At 43.6% G+C, this 23656-nt stretch overlaps 1 protein-coding gene across 1 annotated transcript; it reads left to right on the forward strand.

The window, feature by feature from the left end:
* The first annotated feature begins 43 nt into the window (after positions 1–43).
* On the forward strand, positions 44–22454 carry CENPX (centromere protein X). The gene is made up of 5 exons (XM_075216791.1): positions 44–150; positions 6064–6115; positions 20846–20899; positions 21629–21717; positions 21796–22454. The coding sequence occupies exons 1-5, from the start codon at positions 115–117 to the stop codon at positions 21808–21810; spliced, it is 246 nt and encodes an 81-aa protein (XP_075072892.1). The 5' UTR covers positions 44–114; the 3' UTR covers positions 21811–22454.
* Positions 22455–23656: the final 1202 nt, after the last annotated feature.

The following is a 23656-nucleotide window of genomic DNA, read 5'->3' on the forward strand; positions in this document are numbered from 1 at the left end:
CTTTTGAGAATTTTGTGACGTAAAGTCCTATTTGCCAATCAGCGGTCTGCACAGCGCCATCTACAGGAGGAAGATGGGAATAAACGGGCCAGCGCTGAGCGGCAGATTGTAAGGATGGAGCGGGAAGAGGAGACTGTGGAGTTCCGCAAGGCGAGTAATGATTGTTTGTAAATCTCTAGTGCCTGGACGTCGGAGTGCAACTTGCTCTGCTGTGGGGGTTGTATAACCATTGGCGTTAATACACTTCTGTATACAGGTTACCTCCCTGAATGGGGCGGAAGTTTACTGGGTGCTTAATTGTTCACATGATGGCTCAGACATGATTTTCCAGTCCATCCCACAGATGCTCGATCGATTTGAGATCTGGAGAATTTGGAAGCTAAGTCAACACTTTGAACTCTTTGTCATGTTCCTGAAGCCACTCTTGAACAATTTTTGCAGTGTAGCAGGGTGCATTATTCTGAAAGAGGACACTGCCATCAGAGGATACAGTTGTCATGAAGGGGTGTACTTGGTCTACAACAATATTTAGGTAGGTAGTATGTGTCAAAAAAGGGCATCACACTTATCCCTGTTTGCTAGTGACGTACTTGTAACACTAACTCCCAAATCTCATGACGGAATGATCACGCTTTGGAACACTATCAGGGTATAAAATAAATGACACCAATTATTATTATTATTATTATTATTATTATTATTATTAATTTTTATTTATAGGGCGCCACAAAGTATCCGTAGCGCCGTACAAGGACAAACAATGGCACAGTACAAGGTGAAACAGCACAGTACAAGTAACAGTAAGCACTATAACTCTGGGGGCTCAGGCACATCATGAAAGAGATAGAGGGAGGGGAAAAGTGAGTACAGGCAGGTAACTATGGCCCAAGAGGGTGGGCACGGATGACAGGTTGAGAGTCACTGAGGGGAGCGGAGAGAAGCAAGAGGAGACAGAGGGCAGAAGCGATGTTGTTTCTCACCCATCTGATCTGGGAATCCCTTCAGTTGTCCTACAATTTTCAATGGCATCCTCATTCCATCTAATATTTGGGGATGAACACCAAACACTACTCTGGGCTGTATTGCTCAAATTATTTGCCTTTGCTGGCATGCATCCATCAAGACATTTTCAAATGGCACCCAATGTATATTTTCTGGATGGGAAGAATCCAGGCTATTTAATTGAATGTACTTCCATGCATCCCATATTAATTCCAAACACTTCCTGTACCAGTGCCACATCGGGTGCTGGCATCCATACAATCCTCATGTAACCACTTCATATGGGGCAAAAGAAACCTAGACTGAGTAAAACCCTACTTTCTAAGCACAAAGAATTAGGGGGCCTTGGTTTCCCATTACTACTTAGCCACCCAACTCTGTTTCATTATCTCCTGGCACATCAACCCAGGCTTTAAGAGCTGGGTAGATATAGAAAATGTACTAACCCCAGATATACCTTTACACCATTTCCAATTGCTTCTTAGGATCTGTAGGGCAGCGTCTGTGTACACATGACCCTCTTTCTCTTTATCCACCTGGAATCTGGCCAACCGTCGTCACGATTTAGCCCCCTACTCGTCCCCTCTGACTCCAATCTGGACTCGCCTGTTGTTCTCTCAGGACATTCATATACAGTCTAATTAGAGAAGACTGCAATTTGTCAGAAAATTGGCCTTTTTTTTAAAAAAAAAGAAAAAAAAGTAATGTTTTTGTACTTTTATACAGTTTGAAAAGAGAGAAAAAAATATGAAAAAAGCATCACCCTGTCTCTGCTGGCTTGATCCAGTTCTGGCACTCACGTGCCCAATGTAGGCGCTATAGGCAGTGGACAGGGGTCAGCATCGCAACTGTGTCTGGTCTGCAGCTTGCTGCGATGCACTGTGTTCTGACACATTTATTTCATAGCCAGCATTAACTTTTTCAGCAATTTGTGCTACAGTAACTCTTCTGTGGGATTGGACCAGGCAGGCTAGCCTTCGCTCCCCATGAGCATCGGTGAGCCTTGGGTGCTCATGACCCTGTTACCAGTTGTCCTTCCTTGGACCACTTTTGTTAGGTACTAACCCAGTGGTTCCCAAACTTTTGCAGTTCGCGGCACCCTTAGAGTCTCCATAATTTTTTTAAGGCACCCCTCCAATATAATTACCGAGCAGTCCTGTTTTAGAAGTAGTTGGGTCAAAAAATTGTAATAAGTATTTAGGTCAGGACAGAAATGCTTATTAAGTTGTATGCAAAAATGCCCCCTCTGCATCCAGACTCTCTGCCCTCTGTCACGCTGTCCCCCCTCCTCTGCCCTCTGTCACGCTGTCCCCCCTCCTCTGCCCTCTGTCACGCTGTCCCCCCTCCTCTGCCCTCTGTCACGCTGTCCCCCCTCCTCTGCCCTCTGTCACGCTGTCCCCCCTCCTCTGCCCTCTGTCACGCTGTCCCCCCTCCTCTGCCCTCTGTCACGCTGTCCCCCCTCCTCTGCCCTCTGTCACGCTGTCTCCCTCCTGTCATGCTCTCCCCCCTCCTCTGCCCTCTGTCACGCTGTCCCCCCTCCTCTGCCTTCTGTCACGCTGTCCCCCCTCCTCTGCCTTCTGTCACGCTGTCCCCCCTCCTCTGCCCTCTGTCACGCTGTCCCCCCTCCTCTGCCCTTTGTCACGCTGTCCCCCCTCCTCTGCCCTTTGTCACGCTGTCCCCCCTCCTCTGCCCTTTGTCACGCTGTCCCCCCTCCTCTGCCCTCTGTCACGCTGTCCCCCCTCCTCTGCCCTCTGTCACGCTGTCCCCCCTCCTCTGCCCTCTGTCACGCTGTCCCCCCTCCTCTGCCCTCTGTCACGTTGTCTCCCTACTGTCACGCTGTCCCCCCTCCTCTGCCCTCTGTCCCCCCTCCTCTGCCCTCTGTCACGCTGTCCCCCCTCCTCTGCCCTCTGTCACGCTGTCCCCCCTCCTCTGCCCTCTGTCACGCTGTCTCCCTCCTGTCACGCTGTCCCCCTCCACTGCCCCTCTCACGCTGTCCCAGCTCCTCTGCCCTCTGTCCCAGCTCCTCTGCCCTCTGTCACTGCTCCTCTGCCACGCTGTCCCTCTCCTCTGTCCCCCTCCTGTCACTCTCCTCTGTCCCCCTCCTGTCATGCTGTCACTCTGCTCTGTCCCCCTCCTGTCACTCTGCTCTGTCCCCTTCTGTCACGCTGTCACTCTGCTCTGTCCCCTTCTGTCACGCTGTCACTCTGCTCTGTCCCCTCCTGTCACGCTGTCACTCTGCTCTGTTCCCACCTGTCACTCTCCTCTGTCCCCTCCTGTCACGCTGTCACTCTGCTCTGTCCCCACCTGTCACTCTCCTCCGTCCCCTCCTGTCACGCTGTCACTCTCCTCCGTCCCCTCCTGTCACGCTGTCACTCTGCTCTGTCTCCCTCCTGTCACGCTGTCCCCCTCCACTGCCCCTCTCACGCTGTCCCAGCTCCTCTGCCCTCTGTCCCAGCTCCTCTGCCACGCTGTCCCCCTCCTGTCATGCTGTCACTCTCCTCTGTCCCCCTCCTGTCACTCTCCTCTGTCCCCCTCCTGTCACTCTCCTCTGTCCCTCTCCTGTCACGCTGTCCCCCTCCTCTGCCCTCTGTCCCAGCTCCTCTGCCCTCTGTCACTGCTCCTCTGCCACGCTGTCACTCTCCTCTGTCCCCCTCCTGTCACACTGTCACTCTGCTCTGTCCCCTCCTGTCACGCTGTCACTCTGCTCTGTCCCCTCCTGTCACGCTGTCACTCTGCTATGTCCCCTCCTGTCACTCTGCTCTGTCCCCTCCTGTCACGCTGTCACTCTCCCCTGTCACGCTGTCACTCTGCTCTGTCCCCTCCTGTCACGCTGTCACTCTGCTCTGTCCCCTCCTGTCACTCTGCTCTGTCCCCCTTCTGTCACGCTCCTCTGCACTCTCTCACTTTGCCCCCTCTGCCGTGCGCCAGCTATAAAAAAATCAAACAGAAACACTTACCAATCTGCGCGGTGCCGGGACCCAGCATCCTCCTCTCACACAGCAGCTGTAACTGATATGACCGCTGCGTGAGAGAGGAGGATGCTGGGTCCCGGCGCCGCGCGGATTGGCAAGTGTTTGTTTGATTTTTTTATGGCTGGCCCGCGGCGCACAGTTTGGGAACCGCCGTACTAACCACTGCATACTGGGAAAACACCCCAAGACCTGCCTCTTTGTAGATGTTCTGCCCAGTTGTCTAGCCATCACAAATTGACCCTCAGATCCTTACGCTTCTCCATTTTTCCTGCTTCCAACACATCTACTTCAAGAACTGACTGTTTTCTTGCTGCCTAACATGTCCCACCCCATGACAGGTGTCATTGTAATGAGATAATCATTCTTTGTGAGGTAGGTAACCTGTGGCTGGCTGTCTCTGCTGTAGGGGGTGCCATGCACCCTTAACCTCAGCGGTGGGTAACCTAATAGACTTCAAGGGCCTCGTATAAAGCCCGCCAACTTTCACAAGGTCCGCACATTATACTTTGCAGGAATGAGTTAGATAAAAAATAACTTCACCCAAAACGTACCTCAAAATCCCCCAATCGCCCCTCGTTGGGTAAGCCAGTGTTCACATCCCTCCTCCTCTGATGTGTTGTTGGCATTGATGACCTCTTTGCATTGTACATTGGAGGTTATATGATGTGAAAGTTACCTACTATTAGTTGAGTATTATTCTCTGCTTTAAGACCCACTGAATTCCGTCCACGGAGCGGGCCCAGCTATTATTCTGTAAGAGCTGGGGCCTGGAGCAAACTTAGCTCAGCATATAGCAGAGAATAAGAACTTGGGAAGATGGAGCATAAAGCAGAGGAAAGGACTGATACAACCTAAATGATGAAGGAGAAACAAGATGCAGGTGAAGGTTTGGCAGCCGTATGCTGCTCATCACTGCCTTACCTACTGGTGGTCAGTGCACAAAATATACATAATGAAATAATTCAAAACGCCAAATTAGAAGAGATATTATCCCCTTAAATGAATTACACATGCTGGTTGGGTGTCTTATGAGGTTTATAGCTGCATAATTCCGTTTTACTAAAATGAAAGTCCTTCAAATAAGTAAGGTGGAAGTTTCTTTTCTAGTGTATTAACATTACACAGAATGGAGCCCAAAGGGAGGATCACATACGGTAACAAACTTTAAAAGGTTCTTCTTTCTCTAAAGAAACGCAGGTCAAACAAAGTATATAAATATAAAATACACAGTGGTCAAAGTGGGGGTGAATACGGTGGTATGTCATACTGCCACATCGACTGCCTTCATTGTAAAATTATCATATTCCATTCACTTACATTCTCCTTTATGTTTCCTGCTGTCACTTCTAAATTTCCACTTCAAATACTAATAATACACACAAACTTTTGCGTTCAGGCAGTTGAGATATCTTTAAATAACCAATGATCAATTTTGTTTAGCCATAACTGTTACACTTGTTAAGTTTGTACATATGGTTGCAGTACGACACCTGTATGGTCCCTACACCTTGGACAGATGTTAAAAATAGGAATCATTGATCCCTACAGTAAATGCACTAACTGTACATATTGACACTTTTTTCCCAAAACCTGATGGATCAACAACAAAACAGGTTCAAGTAAAGACGACAGAAGTTCAAACTCCAGTGAACACAGCTAGAAAAATACATTTAAACAATCATTTAAAGCCATCTACATTGAGCTGCGCATTAAACTGATATTTGAGAATAAAACATATGACAAAAACGTGTTTAGATTTAGTGTGCGCTCCAACTTCTATTTTCACCTTTATTAGTAGTATTAGTGAGAATATGAACGGCATCATCAGGCTGCTAGCTTTCAATACATTGGCTCTGAATGATCACATGAGATCCGTTTTTCAGGATGCACTTGTCGCTTAAAGACAAGTTTTTTCCTATAATTGTGTGTGTGTTTGTGTTAATTGATTGCAATTAGGCTTTTATTTAGACTAGATTTTCCAAAACTACATGTCTGGGTATCCTTTAAGATATTTAATGTTTTACAAAAAAATGTTTTTATTAACTTTTCAAAATGGGCTGATAAAAGATGCATTCATTTTTTATTGCAGGGAATTGTCTCCAAACTACTGCATATGCACCTAGGAGAAGACAGAACTAAAGGTAAGTGGTGCAGTACAACCACACTGTATCAGTGGCTATATAAATGCCTTAGTTTGACCAGTATTGCGCAAAAGATATGTTGTGGTCCTTCTTAGACACTATATATTTTATATATTTCTTATATATCTAGCACTCTTTCTTTACATATTAAGCATTGCCTGTCCCTATTAACTGATGTGTAAAATCCTGAGAGCAGTCAGTCCTAGTACAGCGTGAGGCGTATTACTGAGGCCCATGTAAGTACTCCTCGCTCAAGAATGGCTATGTGTTCAACCAATTAATGTCACACAGCTAGAGGTAAATGACTGTTGGCTACGTGTAGTTGGGCACCACCTGGGTGATAAACAGTAGTACTCCGCTACCACTTGTTCTTGGAGAGCAGGACCATGTTTTAATGCAGTGTTTGTGCCTCCACTCTATATGGGAGTGTGTAATACAAGTATACTCCCTGTATGTTAATATGTAAATTGGTATCTGTATAGGACATAATGATGCATATGAAAGGTACATTCTTGCCAGCAGTATGCAGCACAAATGAACAATCACTGGATGCATAGTACATTCAAACAAGAAGATATTTTTAATTACTTTAACAGTCTTCACTTGCAAGCTAGTTGTGTGATCCTGCAGGAAAATGTACTTCTTATGGATGCAGCTTCTCTTTCCTGTGACGACAAAAGGAAAAACTCAAGAGGCAGGTACACAATAGCTACTTTATAGACAATCCTATGTCTCTACACTACTCAGAACTTCCCTAATATTATAACATGAGACTCCTATTATGAGAAAAGCCAATACCTAAGCCCTCATTATCCCATAAAGTAGGGGTGTCCTAACCAAGAGCACACTCTACCCATCTAAAGACTCGCATGCAGTAAGCTGACAAACCTTGCTGAATGTGAGCACTATGTTACCCTGTTCTCTCCCTGGAGATCCTAGAAACTACCTTCGTCTTTGCCCAATTCTTTTATATACTCCAGTAGAGCGTTCTTGATGGCCTATGAAAGCAGGCAGGCTGATGACATCACTGTGCTCTGCTCAGTGGCCATCAGGGAAAGGTCAAATACATTTCTCTTTTCTGAACTGCTGAGACCCAAGAATAATTTGTGGACCTGGTAGGGGAAACTATGCCCTTAAGTAAATATACCTGTGTTGGGTAACATTAACTTTTCTGACAGGTACAGATTTTTTTTTTTTTCTAGTGCTTATTCAGTCTATTCTCTATTAAATGACCATTAAACCCTTTGTTAGTTATGCCCTATAGGAATTTTTAAAACCTTTATTTTTATGTTGTAATTATGCATCCCAGTCCTATATGTATGGCTAATACACTGCTTTATAGTGAAAGTAAGAAGCTACAACTACAGTTTAGTAAGTAAATCTACAGAAAGCTATAGACATCTTATAAATTGACTTATTTAGCAGGTTTCATGAAGTTTTTCTCATAGTAAAACTGTAGCAAGACAGGAAATTATACTTCTCAGGCATCCATTGGGGGGACACTGGGTACATTGGGGTATAGTATAGGGATCCAGGCGTACGGGCGCTTTAAGAGTTCATTTACCATGGCTCCACCCCCTCTGTACCCCTCTCCTGTAAGGCCTTTATTTACTTTAAGTACCTGGCCAGGCGGGACTTGTTGTTTTTTTTTAAACTATTTTCTTGTTTTATTATTGTACACTAATTTTTGATGGCTCCAGGGCGCATCGGGGGTTCTTAGAGCAGCTGATCCGAGAGCGTGCCGCCGATTCTGTCCCCTTATCCTGCTTTCAATGCTGCCCACAGTCTCCTCAGGCTGTGTCTGGTATTCCTAGGCAGCATCTGCAAAAGAGCAGCCATCACTTTGCCTGCATGCCAGAGGAGCAGCAGATGGTGAGCATAACCATCTCTCAGCACAGCAGGGGTGCTTAGGTAGTCCCAGGGATGGTTGCCTCTGTTAGTAGGGGCAATGATTAGGATCCTTAAGGGGCTGGGGCAGGTAGGGGTTACAGCAGCAGTGCAAGCACTTGCTAGGCACCGGTTTGGTGGAGGGGGCTTTTCTTTGGGATTGCTACTAATCCAGCTCAGGGGACAGGTGCTTCTCCCTTCTACCTTCACTTCCTCCTTGGTACTCTCTCACGTGTGCAAACACCAGAACAGCCACTATCATGGAGCATCGGCACTCGCTTTCTCTGTCCATCTGTCTCTAAGGTACTAGGTCTGTGGAATTGGTTTTCTGAGTGGTTAGTCCCTCAGATTGATTGGGCTATGTGGATGTTTAGCAGGCTGACTCTCTTTCTGATTAGGTGCTGCTTTTGTCCTGTGTTGGTAAAGATATTCTAGGAGAAATAGGAATGTGGACATGGGGCACTCTGGAAATCAAATCAAATAAAATATGTAAAACTTGTATTGATATGCATTAAAATAATATTTAACAATATATTAAGAACAAAGTTAGCGAAATATTAAAAAATGTAAGTGAGATTGTAAACCACATAGAGAAAACTGGTAAAACTAGCAGAAATCCTGCCAGAACGCAACGATCTTATATAAATATCCATAGGTATATCTGGAGAAATAGAGCTGTATCCTAACCCTATTGTGTAATATTAGATTCCATTAGAAACATATTGTAACAATTATAAATAGTGAATTCATATAAAATGACAGGTGTGGAAGACCTGGAGTTCTAATATTCTCAAGATAATTAGATTCTCAAAGGCTAGTTTGTCTCACGGAATGCAAACCCTTCTAACGTACTGCTTGCTGAAAATCACTCTCAATTATTAGCATAGGGATGTATATGTGAAGACTAATGGATTGCTCCATCTAATTCTCTTGAGAATATTAGAACTCCACGTCTTCTACACCTGTCATTTTATCTGATTTCACTATTTATTTATATATACTACTTGTTATAATTGTTACAAAATGTTTCTAAATGGAACTCAGTATATATAGTGGAATCTAATATTACACAATTGGGTTAGGACTTAGAAGGATACAGCCCTATTTCTCCAGATACACCTATGGATATTTATATAATATAGGGCCATTGGTGCATTCTGGCAGGATTTCTGCTAGTTTTGCCAGTTTTCTCTATTTGGTTTACAATCTCACTTACATTTTTTAATATTTCGCTAACTTTGTTCTTAATATATTGTTCAATATTAATGCATAGCAATAAAAGTTTGACTTATTTTATTTGATCTCCAGAGTGCCCCATCTCCACATCCCTATTTTTCCTAGAATATGTTTACTGACCATGATGTGTGGGTGCACCACTTCTAGGGTAACTGGTATTATAAAGGAGCTATAAAATTCCCTATTATAATGTTTCCCTAACCATTTACCTGGGAGCTGTGGAATCTTCCTGGTGCAATATATATTTTTCCTTTTTGTCCTGTGTGGTCTTTTTCTCTATCTGTTTAGATCATGTCGGATAGGGGGAGATCCTCGAGTGCTACGGTTGGGGTAAATTCTCTAATGAAGTTTACCTGTGCTGGCTGCAAAGTTAAACTGCCTTTTGGACAGCCTTCGGACTAGCTGTAGTTCTGACATGGCAGACCCTGCCTGAGCTAGGTCACTCGGCTAGTACTTCCTAAATGTAGGTGTTGGGAACAGCAGGTAATTGCTGTTCTCTTTTTGGCTGCTGCAGTGTTGTTTTCAGCCTGAGTGTGATCACCTGAACTCTTCTCACCTGTAGCGCTATATGAAACCTGCCCTGATTGGCTACTATTGGTTTAAATACCTGTCAGCTTCACTCTTCCTTTGCCGGTTATAGCTTTCACACAGTTGCTTCTCCGTGCTCCTGGTTCTGTGATTTGTCTGCCAGTTTCCTGATTGATTCCAGTTGTGACCTCTGCCTGGATACCGACCTTGCCTGTTTGCTTGTGACCTTGACCTCTTCCTGAATACTGACCTTGCTTGTTTGCTCGTGGCCCTGACTTTTTACTTGGATTCGGACTCTGCATTTTCATCTGAGAGATCTCCTCCCATCCACAGGATCGTGGTGCCAGCTATCCGCTCCATCAGCCTCACCTGTGTCTGCAGTGTTTCACAGTACAGATTTACTGCTCCATCTTGCTCCGGCATTTTCCCTGACACTGCTGCTCTCTAGCTCCACCTTACTCGGGCCACAGCTGGTACTACACCATCCTCTACTCCACACTGCCAGTCTGTAATACTGGTGGAGGTTGGTACTGCATCATGTTACTACTCTGTTCCTGTTTAATCTGGTCCAGGCTCTCCTCAACAACAGGTTCTGATACCTCAACTCATAGGGTGATTCGTGACAGTAGGGAGGTCATTCCCAATTTCCCTTTGGCTCTTCAGGGAGTCTGGTGGATTCAGTGCCTGTGGTGCCAGGTCAAGATCCTCTTGAGTCCCGTGGTGGAGGTCTTTGAGGAACTGGATTAGGTCAGAGGTCTAGCGACTTTGGTTACAGGGCCTGGTTACAGATTCTTCCTCTTTGGAGAGGATGTTTGAATCCGCCACACTGTCTTCCTTGTGTAAGCGCAGGAGGGTGGTGGTGCCCCAACCTGGTAATAAGTCAGATTCTGACTGCTCTTCCCAGGAAGAGTGCGAAGTGCTTGTTTGGTCAGATGTAGAGGAATCCTCTTTGGGGAGGAAATCGCCTCTTACCATCAGGGGTGGAAGAGTTGATACCGGCTGTGTGCCAGGTGTTAGACATCACAAAAATTACTGTCCCTGAGACTACGGAGCCTTCTCCTTAGTTACCTGTTCCTCCCAGCTGGATGATTTGTTGAGGGACGAGCGCCAGACCGTAAGTTCCAGGTGATCCCGTAGGCTGCCGTTGCGTTATCCTCTTCCCTCTGAGGATATCCATAAATGGGTAGCACCTCTTAAGGAGGACCACCGGTTGGGCAGTTGTCTAAGACAGCTACCATCACCATTCCCAATGCAGCCACGCTTAAGAATGATGCAGACTGTAAGGTCGAGATCATCCTTAAGTCCATTTTAATGGCGGGGGAACCCTCTTTAAGTTCCGCCTAGGCCTCTGCTTGGGAGAACAAGGCTGTGGAAAGCTGGTTCAAGTTTGTTAGCTGCAACCCGGGATCTAAATTGCTTGCTTTGGTGGAGCACATTCAGAGAGCTACAGAGTATTTGACACAGGACTGATTGGGGTACGGATATTTCCCTCTGCAGTCTCTGCTTGTCTGTTCTGTGGCTGGAAGACTGACGTGGAGTCTGCAAAGACTTTTGAATCACTTTATTTTTCTGGGGACTTCTTGTTTGGGCTGACGCTTGACAAAATTATTACTCAGGCTACAGGAGGAAAAAGTGCTTTCCTTCCTGTTAATACTCCAAAATCAAGTGTCCAATTTCGCTCCTTTCGCTTGTCCTTCAGGTCAAGGAGTCGGCACTCCAGACATTCGCCCCCAGTGGTGGTATGCAGCATGGACGGCAGGCCTGGTCTGCTAGGCATCCAGAAGCAGAGTTGGACAACGAGCAATCGGCATGACAGGCATTCTGACAACCCAGGATCCAATGTGGTGGCAGTCTGTCAACTAGGCATCTGTGGTGGACTTAAACCACTGATCCTGGAAGAGTAAAGTGGAATTGTAGACCAGGAATACATGATGGATCTTTCCAGTTATCCTCCCAGATGGTTCATTACCACAGGGCTTCCCTCCAATTCAGTCAAAGCGTCTTGCTCTGCAACAGGCCATCCACTCCCTGATTTCTTCCGAGGTGGTTATACCAGTTCCAGACTATCAAAGGGGTTTGGACATTTTTTGAACCAAAAACCCATTCAAACTGATCCTGAACCTCAAATCTTTGAACAACCAGATGCGGATGTCCAAGTTCAATATGGAGCACTTGAAGTTGGTAATTCACAGCATGGAATGGGACGAGTTCTTTGTGGCTCTGTACATTGACACATTTATATGTTCCCATCTGGCAGGGACATCAGTACTTTCTCAGGTTTGCTGTTTAGTCATAGCACTACCAGTTCCAGGCTTTTCCTTTTGGTCTCACCATGGGCCTACACCAAGATCATGACTGTGCTGTTGCTGTCCAAGGGAGTGATCGTTTTTTTTTTACTTGGACTATCTTCTATCAAGGCAGAGTTACATTTGGTGCTCCTGTCTCATGTCCGGGGGCGGCACAGACTCAAGGCCCACAGTGGATTGCAAATTTCAAGAAGTCCAAATTGACTCCTTCCAAATGGATGAGCTTTTTGGGTTTCCTTTTCAACACCTGTAAACAGAGGGTGTTTTCACAACCGGACAAGATTCTGGCCTTTCAAAAGATGGTAAGGTTGCTGTTGGCAGTCAGCCAGACTTTGGTTCACTTCTGCATAAAGATTCTGGACAAGATGGTATTGACTTTTGAGGTGGTCAAGTTTGCTCAATTCCATGTGAGGGAGTTTCAGCTGGAACTCCGCTCGAAGTGAAACAGATTTAATCTGAGCTTTTGCAGTCAGGTAATTCGTATTTATCCAAGGGTGCGTCAGTCGCACCTTTGACTACAGAAGGAAAATCTCTGCAAGAGTCGTCCACTCTGTCTGAAATTGGACATAGGTGACTATGGATGCCAGCTTTCGTGGTTGGGGAGCCGTATTCCTTGGAGGAATCCAAGCTTCCAATCGGTGTGTTGGAGCTGCAAGCTATGTTCCACACTCTGGTCAGTGAGAAACATTTGCTACGGGGCAAGGTGGTTGGTGAAGATAGTCGGACATAAAAAACTTAAATAAAATATGTCAGTGGCATACCTTAATCATCATGGCTGCACCAATAGTCATCTAGCTATGTGAGAGACACACAGGATCTTTCAATTAGGGATGTGCACCGGCCACTTTTGGTGTCTTGTGTTTTGGATTCGGATTTGCTTGAGGTTTTGGGTTCGGATTTGTTTCGCAAAACACCTGACGAAAGGTTTTGGTTCGGATTTAAGGTTTTGGATTCGGATTTATTTTGAAAAAAACATAAAAAGTTCTAAAAACCAGTTTTGTGTGTTGTTTTTTTTTCCACTTCTACGCTATTATTAACCTCAATAACATTCAATAACAATCATTTCCACTAATTTCCAGTCTATTCTGAACACCCTCACAATATTGTTTTTAGGCCAAAAGGTTGCACCGAGGTAGCTTGAGCACATAATGCCAAAAAAAGAGGTACAAGATGGAATTGTTCTGGGCCCTCCCTCCCACCCCTCGCGAGATTCAACGCGAGACTTTGGACAACAGAGCCTCGTTTTCAATTTTTTACCCGCCGGAAATATCCGAACAGTGCTCGGATCCCGTTCGGATCCGCACTGTTCCGGTGGGCTCGGATTAGCGGAATCCAAGCCCGCTCATCTCTACTTTCAATGGGCTGAAAAACCTGCTCAGGTGGTCTTCATCCTGGGGGTAGAAAGTTTGGGAGGTTGAGTTTCTAAACAGACAGTCTCTTCTCTCCGGTGAATGGTCTCTGCATCCAGAGTTTTGCGATATCTTGGACAGGTTGAGTCAACCAGACATCGACATGGTAGCTTCTCAGTTGAACCACAAAATGGAACTCTTCTGTTTCAAGACAAGTGATTCTCTGGCATTCTTGGTATGTCCGTTTCCCGGCAGTTTCCTCAGGTGGCCAAGCTGCCAGGAGTCTTGAAGAAGGTGGAGAGAGGGCATCCCGGTCATTTGGTGGCTCCAGATTTACCTTTAAGGGCCTGGTACAACGATGTCCTCTACATGCCGGTGGGTCAGTCATTGTATCTGCCACTCAGACCAGACCTGCTAAATTAAGGACCAATTCAACATCACCAGTTTAGAATGTCTGGCTTTAATGGCTTGGCTGTTGATGCCATTATCCTTCCACTTGTCTGAGCATGTAGTTTAAACCATAATTCGAGCTCGGAAGCCAGGTTTGTGCATCTCCTATTCCTAGCTGCGTTTATGTTTTGATCTGCATTGTCATCTGATTATATTCCTGTTTTATAAGCCTGCAGAAACAATACCTCTTTGTTGGGGGAGAAGATTGCTTTATTCCTATTTAGCTCCCTGCCCCCCTCTCCTAGTTTAAATAGTTCTTGATGAAGCTTCCAAACTACTCGCTTAGTATTCTGGTTCCCCTTGAAGATGGGTGTAGGCCGTCACTATCTAGTCAGATGACATGACTATGGTCTATAGTGGGTGATTTTATGTTGCTCTCCAAACTGGAATGTGTGCGTACACCTGTATGAAGATGAAGAGGGGTATTCAAAGCTTGTCACCCCAAGATTGAGAGCTATTTGCAGGTAAAATAAGATAAGAGCAATTTACTGACTCTTATTATGTTAGGTTTACAGAGAGAACCACTATTTATTTTGTTTATTTTTTTATTTATTTTTTTAAATATATTTTATTGAAGTTTTTCCAAAGTAGGAGGTACAGAAAGAGATGGTACCAAATCCCCAGCATTTTAGATAAGTACACTGAATATGTTACAGATAAGTTTAAAATAACAGCACAACTATTTTATGTATATTTGTCTAGAGCAAAGTCCTGGGAATAGTGGAGATTGAGCTAATATCGTTGTGAGGCAGATTCTGTATCAGGAAGGACTAGGAGGGGGAAGGAAAGGGTGGTGGGGGTTTGTAAGTATAGGGCTGAGTGGAATAGGGAGTAGTGAAGGTAAGTTAGGAGAGACTCAATCAAGAAAGTCGTGTTCTCAAAACTTTCAGGTGGTGTATTATATTAAGAAATGTGTTGTGAAGAGGCAAAATGGTCTTGCCAAAGATGCTATGTTGAGAGGAATTGGTTAGAACTATCATTTAAGATGCTAGTCATGTGTTCTAAATTATATATCTGCCACACGTTCTGAATCAACGCTGCGATTGTGGGACTCTCCGCTTGTTTCCATTTTCTGGCTATTAAGCATCTAGCAGCAGTGAGAATGGGGCTAGAGAGTTTCCAAATAAGTTTATTAATGTTAAGGGGAAGACAAGGGAGAAGAAAATAAGATGGATGGAACAGAAACCTTAAACTAGTAATTTTATGGATAAGATCAGCTATGGATAAGATAATTTTTGGACAGTTCCACCAGATGTGGGACAGGGATCCCCGATGACCACAATTATGCCAGCAAAGATCAGAAGTTTTCAGTCTGAAAGGGACTAAATACCAATAAAATAAGAACTTGTAAGAATTTTCTTTTATCTGAGTGCAGATTGAAGATTTAGCAACAGCCTCTCGGATCTCTGTCCACTCTTCAGAATCTAAATCCTCAGCCATATCCTCCTCCAAGCGTAACTCGTGCAGTTCTTTATCAGGTAAATTGTTCATCAACAGCGCATAAAAGGTGGATATTAGGACTTTAAAAGTTGATCTTTTGTTACAAACTCCATTGGAGTTGGGCGTTAAGGAAATCACGGGTCTATCTGGTTATTGAATAGGTGATAAATATTGATATATGGTTGAGGAAGGAAGGTGAAGACAATCGTGGAGCTCAGGGAAATATCCCTTTTGGAACTATATAGGGTAAAAACATAATGTTATGCTTAGTCTAGTGGGTAAACTCTTTGGGATTAGTACCCTAGGGGAAATATTAGGTTGTTCCAGAGAGAGAACATTCGTTTGGGATTGTCTATAAGCTTGAAGGTGTGTGTACAATATTTACATATTTCAAGTGAAAAGCGATCTGTAGGAGTGAGTGTGAAGAGGTGGATGGTCTTTTATATCAAGCCAGAATAAAATACTGGGGGATAACAGCTGGAGAAGGTCCGCTTCTGTGTCAACCCACAGTCTGGTGTGGGGGCGTGCGTGAGTCACAACAGCTTGAGTGAGATGTGATGATAAATAATATTTATGGAGGCAGGGAAGACCCAAGCCATTATATTTAGCATGTCAGTAAAGGGATTTTAGGCGGACTCTTAGGTCTACCTGACCAAACAAACTGGGAGATACTAGACTGTATGTCATTAAGAACAAGCGAGGGAAGTTGTCCGCAATAACTTATCATAACGTTTGCCTAGTTTGATCCCTAAATATTTAATATGTTGCGGTTGCCAGTTAAACTTAAAGGTGTCTTGCAAATGTTTTTGGGCATTAGGTTGTAAATTAAGAGCTAGGGCTTCAGTTTTGTCTGAGTTAATTTTAAAGTTTGAGAGTAGGCCATAATTTCGGAATAAACAGAAGGGACCGAAATGTGTGGATTTGTGAGGCTGAGTACATCGTCTGCATAGAGGGCTAATTTAGATGACCTCGTACCAAATGCGATTCCAGTGATGATTTGATTGAGGCAGATTCTAGGGGTGAGGGGTTCCATCATTAATGCAAAGAGAAGGGGAGAAAGGGGGCACCCCTGTCTAGTACCGTTACGAATTGTAAAAGCAGGAGAGCTGCAACCATTTGTCAACACTATTGCTGAGGGATTGTAATACAACGATGCAATTCCTTTGAGAAAAGGGCCTTGAATAGCGGCTGCATTAAGAACTTTGTGCATAAAAGGTCACAAGACGCTGTTGAATGCTTTCTCTGCGTCAAGAGCCGCCACCACCAGAGCAGGGGTCTTATATTTATGAGCTGCGTGGATTAAATTAATGACTTTTCTCATGTTATCAACCGCTTGGCAGTTAGGGATGAAACCCACCTAATCCGGGTGGACCAGGGAGGGAATCACTCAGGAAAGACAGTTAGCTAAAATTTTGGCAAAAAGCTTTAAATCAACATTTAATAGAGAGATTGGTTGGTGGCTCGCACATCGTCTCGGGTCTTTTCTCTCTTTAGGGATTACAACTATGTTTACTCAAATTTCCTTTAAAGAAGAATAGCATTAAGCAAGTCTAAAAGCATGGGAGAAAGGGGGCATTTTTTTATTTTTATTTTTAATATATGTAGCCGTGAAGCCATCCAGGCCTGGGGAAAACGCGTTTCTAAGAGATTTGACAGTAAGTTTCAGTTCCTGGGGTGTTATCTCCTGGTTTAGAAAAGTTAACTACCTGTCTTTCAACATAGGGAGCTGGGGGGGGAGGGGAGGGTATTTATCTGTCTGCAAATTGTACAATTTAGAGTAAAAATCCTGGAAACGGTTAGCAATCTTTTGTGGATAGTAACGTTTGTTAGCAGAAGCATCCTGTATGTAAAGAATTCTATTATGAGCTCTTTTAGTGTGTAAGTGATGAGCTAAAAGAGTTAGCATTTCTTCCTTTTTTTGTAAAATCTTTGGTGTAACTATTGCGGCGTAGTAGCGGCCTTAGTTGATAAAGTTTGCTGCAGTTGGCCTTTAAGAGCCAAGATTTTAAATAGATTTTACGTTTTTAGTGCTGTTGATGTTTCTCAGTGAGGGAAGATATCTCAGTTTCAAGGTCATGTATACGAGATGATTGAACAGTTTTCAGAGCTGTAGGCTTATGAGCCTCCCATGCTAGAGTGAGAAATATCTGGGGAGGTATTGAGTTCCCTGAACTCCGCCATCGCCCACATGAGCTTTTTGCTGCTTCTTTTTTTAAAAAGGAGGCTATCACGTAGACTCCAAAATCAGCAAGGTTGAACAGTAGGACAAATATCTAACTGAAGAGAGTGGTCCGTCCTGGTGATAGGGATAACATCTGAGGAGCGCAATACGGGAGTGGTTGATCTATTGGTAAGGATCATGTCTATGCGAGTATGAATGTTGTGAGCAACCAAGAAATGTGTATAAATGCGTGCAGATTAATTCAAATCCCCGCCATGTGTCGTATAGGTCATGTAGTTTAATTACGGAGTTCAGTTGACAAGAGTCTCTGGAGGAACGGAGAGGACGGAGAGCAATCCAATGTGGTATTAAAATCTCCATCCAGAATAATATGACCCTTGGCTGACTGAAAGAGCTTTGTAAAAAGCCAGTAAAGAAGGGGCCCTGTCCCACATTTGGAGTGTAGAGAGTAGCTATAGTTATGGGTGTTTTGGAAATAGATCCAATCAAGATCGTGTATCTTCCCTGGTCATCTAATGAGAACCAATATTTTTACAGCCCTCTGTCAAGGTTTTGAGCACTGCACTAGCTCATAGCAACATTGTCCTGACATGAGGAGGCATTTGCAATTCCTAAAATATACTTCCTAAGGTAGCTGCAGTACCACCACTTCCTACCTCCATTCCCTTTATTGTTCTTACACCCCATGAAAAGTAGGCAAGATATTTATTTATTTTTTTAACTTAAAAGGTTTTTAGTAAAAGAATATGTAACAAACATGGCCGTTAGAACAGAGTACAGTGCATAATGTAGATCCAATAAATCAGTCAGAACTGCCCATAAACAAACAATCAAAAAAGAAACAACAAACAATAACACAAGAGGCAAGATATTTTTTATCAAAAGCTGTATATTACTGTGCTAATTTTGTCCACCATATTCTCACTTCACTGCACAGGTTTCCATCTACGAGTGGGGCTCCTGTAACATTGCAGACAGTGACAGACAGCTTTTAGACTTCCTCTGCAGAAATGCACTGTGTGGACTCAGACACAGGGGCACGGTCTTTGATAAAGCATTCTCAGACTCTTGACCTGTATCAGATGCCTTTAGTACACTGTCCTAGAGATGATGGGGGGGTGGACTTCAGAAGTCTGTAATGGAACAAGTACTTACTATTTTAACAGAGCTACAGTGGAATTTCAAGTGTAACAAAGTATTTTACTCTCATGGGAACTTCAATTTTTGGGTTTAGTGTTCCTTTTTACAATGTGATTTTCTGACAGGAAAATGTAGATTTATGATGCCTGAATGTGTTATGACATTCCAGTGACCATTATCAGTTACCTACCCCATGTAACAGCTTCATAGAGGCCACTTCACTGGGACCCACACACAGTTGCCTTCAATGATGGTCATGTGTCCCTGAAGTGATAAATACTTTGCTTGCTACAGGTCTTTCAAACAGCAGTTACATCCATGGGAAATACAAGCACTGTGTTAATTGCCACAGCACTAGTCCAGCCAGTCATTTTATGTTCAACCTTGGAGGGGAGAGGGGCTGCTTAAAGCATTTAGGTTATGTCCCTAAACACATGGGAACATTTGCACAAAACATTTTATTCTAAACATGCAAGGTTCTGGCTAGATGCTGACTGGAACAGTATCAATGTGGGCAGTGCAAAGATGAACACTAAGGTGTGGAAATGTTTTGTTAAAACTTGCTTAATTCCACGCACTCCTTTTGCAAACTCTCAAATCTTTAGGCCTATGTAACACTGCGCTCTCCTGGTTTTCCTCTTACCTCACCAACCGCTCGTTCTCAGTCTACTCATGATTCTACATCACCCCCTCTTCCCCTACCCGTTGGCGTTCAAGGCTCCGTTCTTGGCCCCCTGCTTTTCTCCTTCTACGCCTCCTCCCTGGGTGTCCTCATCCACTCCTTAGGCCTTCAGTACCACCTCTATGTTGATGACACCCAAATCTATCTTTCATCCCCTGACCTCTCCCTTTCCCTTCTGTCTCGTGTCTCCTCCTGTCTCTCGGCCATCTCATATTGGATGTCCCAACGCTTCCTTAAACTCAATATTTCCAAGACCGAGCTTATAGTCTTTCCCCCCCCCCTATTTCTGTTAATAACACTACCCTCGTTTCTGTCCCCCATGTCCGATGCCTTGGGTCATCCTTGATTCCTCTCATTTAAGCCTCACATTCTGTCCCTCTCAAAATCCTGCTACTTAGGAATATATCTAAGATACGCCCCTTTCTCACCACTTAAGCCACGAAAACCCTTGTTCACTTGCTTGTTATCTCTTGCCTTGACTACTGTAACCTTCTTCTCTCTGGCCTACCTGATTCTCACCTTGATCCTCTTTAAGTCTATCCTCAATGCTGCTGCCCGCCTCATTTTTCTCTTCCGCCGCTCTATCTCTGCGGTGCCCCTCCAACAGTCACTACATTGGCTCCTCGTACCCTACGGAATTAAATTTAAACTCCTCACCCTCAACTTTAAAGCTCTTAGTCAATCTTCCCTCCTTACATCTCCAATCTCATCTCTACCTACACTCCTACCTGCCCCCTCCGCTCTGTCTCTGACCTCCTCACTTTCGTCTTCAGGACTTTGCCTGGGCTGCTCCCCTGCTGTGGAACGATCTTCCACGTTCCATCAGGTTAGCATCTACTCTCAAAGGCTTCAAGCGTGCCCTTAGACTTGAATAAAGAAACGAGTCTTATCAGTCCTCCTCATAACTTCCTTGTCCTGGCTCTCTCCCCCAGTTAGTACCACCCTATTTGTGTCTCCCTCTTCTTTTTAGGTTGTAAGCTCTCATGAGCAGGACCCTCTTTCCTTGTGTGCTCCTTCTACTGTTCCTTCACCCTCTGTACCTCTTGGCCTGCTTCGCTAGCCCTGTTTTCTTAAGCTTCGGCCTTCTTTTTTCTCATTTCTACCATCCCTTTCACTATCTGACAGATATAATCTGATTTGCTTTACCCCGTCACCTGTGTTTGTATATATTTGTGTATCATGTTGTGTCTTGGTTCTGTTTTCTGTATATGTAATGCACGGCGCTGCGGACCCTTTGTGGCGCCTTATAAGTCAAAGATAATAATAATAATCTCGTGTTTAATCACCAATACTATGACCTGTTTTGGTGTCCTCCACCATTATATGGTCTTCCCATACATGATTAACCTTTTCCATCCATAATGTAATATCGGTCTTGTTTTGGTCATTAATTTGACAACTTCTTTTATTTAAGATATATTGTTTTACATTGGGATGATGGTTTTTCATACATTTATAAGAAGTTTAAGTACATTTTTATGTGTTTCATGCATGCAGCTTCCTAATCCAAAACTTGTGCTGTCTTTCCAGTCAGTGCGGATGCTATACTACTTGTAGCAGAGTTGCTAAAAGTATTTGTTCATGGTAAGTTAGCAGTGAGCATTCAACTGGCTTCTATTGCCTATATCAATTGACAGGCTTTTTTTTTTTTTTTTATAGAAAATATGTATTGAAGCTAACCTCTTGGTTGTTGTGTAAATGTGAGTCATAATATACATTTTCCAGCAGAGGGCAGCAAAGTCACACATAGAAAATACCCTGAACTTTAACTCCACTGTAAACCACAAGGAACTCTTCCTTGGCCCATCTTCCTATGGTCAAGGTCAATACCTTTTCCAGCATTCTGTATGGTATCCACATTAATTTTGTATTACTATACCATAGTATAAACCAGTGCTATTTCCTTTTTGTACGCACATTGCAGTTGCATGCCTAAGAGCTAGGTTCAAGATAGAAAAAAGCTGTACACAGAAGAAATAACGGAGTCACATTATTCTATGGCGGTATCAACCAATGGGCCATAAGGTGAATATGTCCACTATAAATTTAGATATGGCCAGGTAGACTATTTTTACAATTTGAAATAAGTCATTTTTAAAGTGATACTTTCTATAGCTAATTTGTATTGGAAATAGTTGTCAGATATTAAGGCCTCGTCATCTGGTGCATAAATAATAAAAGTATTGTATGTATGTTAACATATATTTTAAAAGTATATCACTCATCTGTTTTACTGTTACCACTCTCTTGGAAGGATGTCATAGCTAAAGAATTAACTGGATACAGCTGTACTTTGTTTTTCTATCTATGCAGAGGCAGCAGGTCGAGCAGCACGTCAGGCACAGTCAGAAGATGTGCCTGTGGTTCACATAGAACATGTGGAGAAGATCCTTCCTCAGTTGGTAAGACATTGCAAAACCACTGGCCCATTAGGCCAGGTACCAAACACTTCTCATTCATTCATTCACTTCTCATTCCAGCTGCTGGACTTCTAGATGAAAACATGGAGAAATACTCAGCCCCTCATCCATATGTAATCAGTTTTATACCTAGACTGCTACTTTCTCTATCCAAGATGCAATGTGAATGATGTCCTCATTGACATGTATACCAAGTGAATGTCGTTGCATCGTAGATATTTAGGAGGGTTTTTGCTATATTTTTTTTTTTTTTTTAGCAAGCTTGTCAAGTAAGAACTTTAATAAATGGTGTTACAACTTCTTGGATGTTACAAACCCATTTAGAGACCCTGCCAGCCAAAAGCTAATACCTTGTCATAAGCTTTCCCCGAGCTCCACCAACACCACCCTAGAACTAGTAATAAACACACCATTACCATGTCTGTGTCTTTTCCGTCAGCTCATCTCCACTGCTGCCAAAACCAACATCTCTGGAGAAGTGTGGTATGTCACCCATATGACTACCTTATTAACCCTAATCCCCGTAACTCTTACCCTGCCAAACACCTGGTAGAGGCAATGTTATTAAATGGTAGAGAAATTCACAATATCTAATAAAAAAAATAACATTCATTCTGTGCCAGCTGTTGCTTAGTTCCTGTATTCCAGTAAATGTCATTGTTCTGCTGTATTACAGCACTTCTTGCACTAAATAATAAACTGATGTTTACAGAAAAAGATTTCAATGTAACACTTTACTATAGAGATTGACCACATTGAAGAAAAAGTGAAAATAAACTATATATATATCATGTAATATCCTATACATCTTCAACATTGTAATCTTGAAACTGGGGATGCACTTTGGACACAACATTACCTGGTGTACTCTGGAGGACTCCTCCATCATGGTAGTGAGATGGAATTTTAACCCCCCGAATTCTTTAGACTTCACATAAGGTTGCACACCTGCCAACCTGAACAGTTTGACAACATCCATCCCCCACTTATTGTCCAATTGCAATAACCAAGACTGGTGTAGTTTTGAATGGTTGAGAATTTGTAAGTCAGGTTTAGAGGTTACATTTGGAAATTTAGGGGAGTGAGAATACACATTTGGATGAATTTGTTAAACACTGCCCCAGTATGTGAATTATTCTCTACAATAGTAGGCAACAGGTGGCCCAGCCTTCACCTGCAGCCCCTTCTTATAATGTAGAGAATTAGACTGAACAGGAGCAGGTCACTCTAGTGCCACGTGACCGCCTCTGCACAATCCAGGGATGTCATGAATCATACCAGATGAGGGAGTGCAGTGTGCTCTCCAGCTGTAAAAGTGGGGGAGGGGTGTATGTGGTGGAATTTGATTTGCCCAAGCTGTTATTTTAGCCTTGAAATTAAGGGTAATGTGTGGCCTATTTGAACATTGGAGGGTCCACCACCGGCAACATTCTCACTCCTTGTCACCCATTGTTTTCTCGCCCTTGCCCCCTTACATCTAGGTTGTAAGCTCTCACAAGCAGGTTCCTGCTTTCTTCTTGTCTGCTTCCACTTTGTCAACCTGTGCGTCTTTGTATATTGCATCCTGCATGTTCTTTACACCCCTAGTTATATAGCTTGTATATTTACATCTACAGTACATATTATGCTTCTAGAATGTCCAGTACTTTCCCTGTTGCTCTACTTCATGGAACTGCAGATTTGTCTTAGGAGTAATAACAATATAAAAGTGCTAAGATAGATAAAAATAGAAAAAGCGCTCTCTGGAAATAGTGCTATATATACATATCTCTCTCTCTGACAAACTAGCTGCTGCCAAAGGATATTCTACTGAAATGTCACTATACAAATGAAAAGAAATGTTGAATGGAGCGCTGGTATGCCAGATGCCTTTAATTATTAGTATAGTAAAATCACATCAAAATAATTTTAAAACCAAAGG

This window comes from Mixophyes fleayi, chromosome 6, assembly GCF_038048845.1.
Source record: "Mixophyes fleayi isolate aMixFle1 chromosome 6, aMixFle1.hap1, whole genome shotgun sequence".
NCBI lineage: Eukaryota > Metazoa > Chordata > Amphibia > Anura > Limnodynastidae > Mixophyes > Mixophyes fleayi.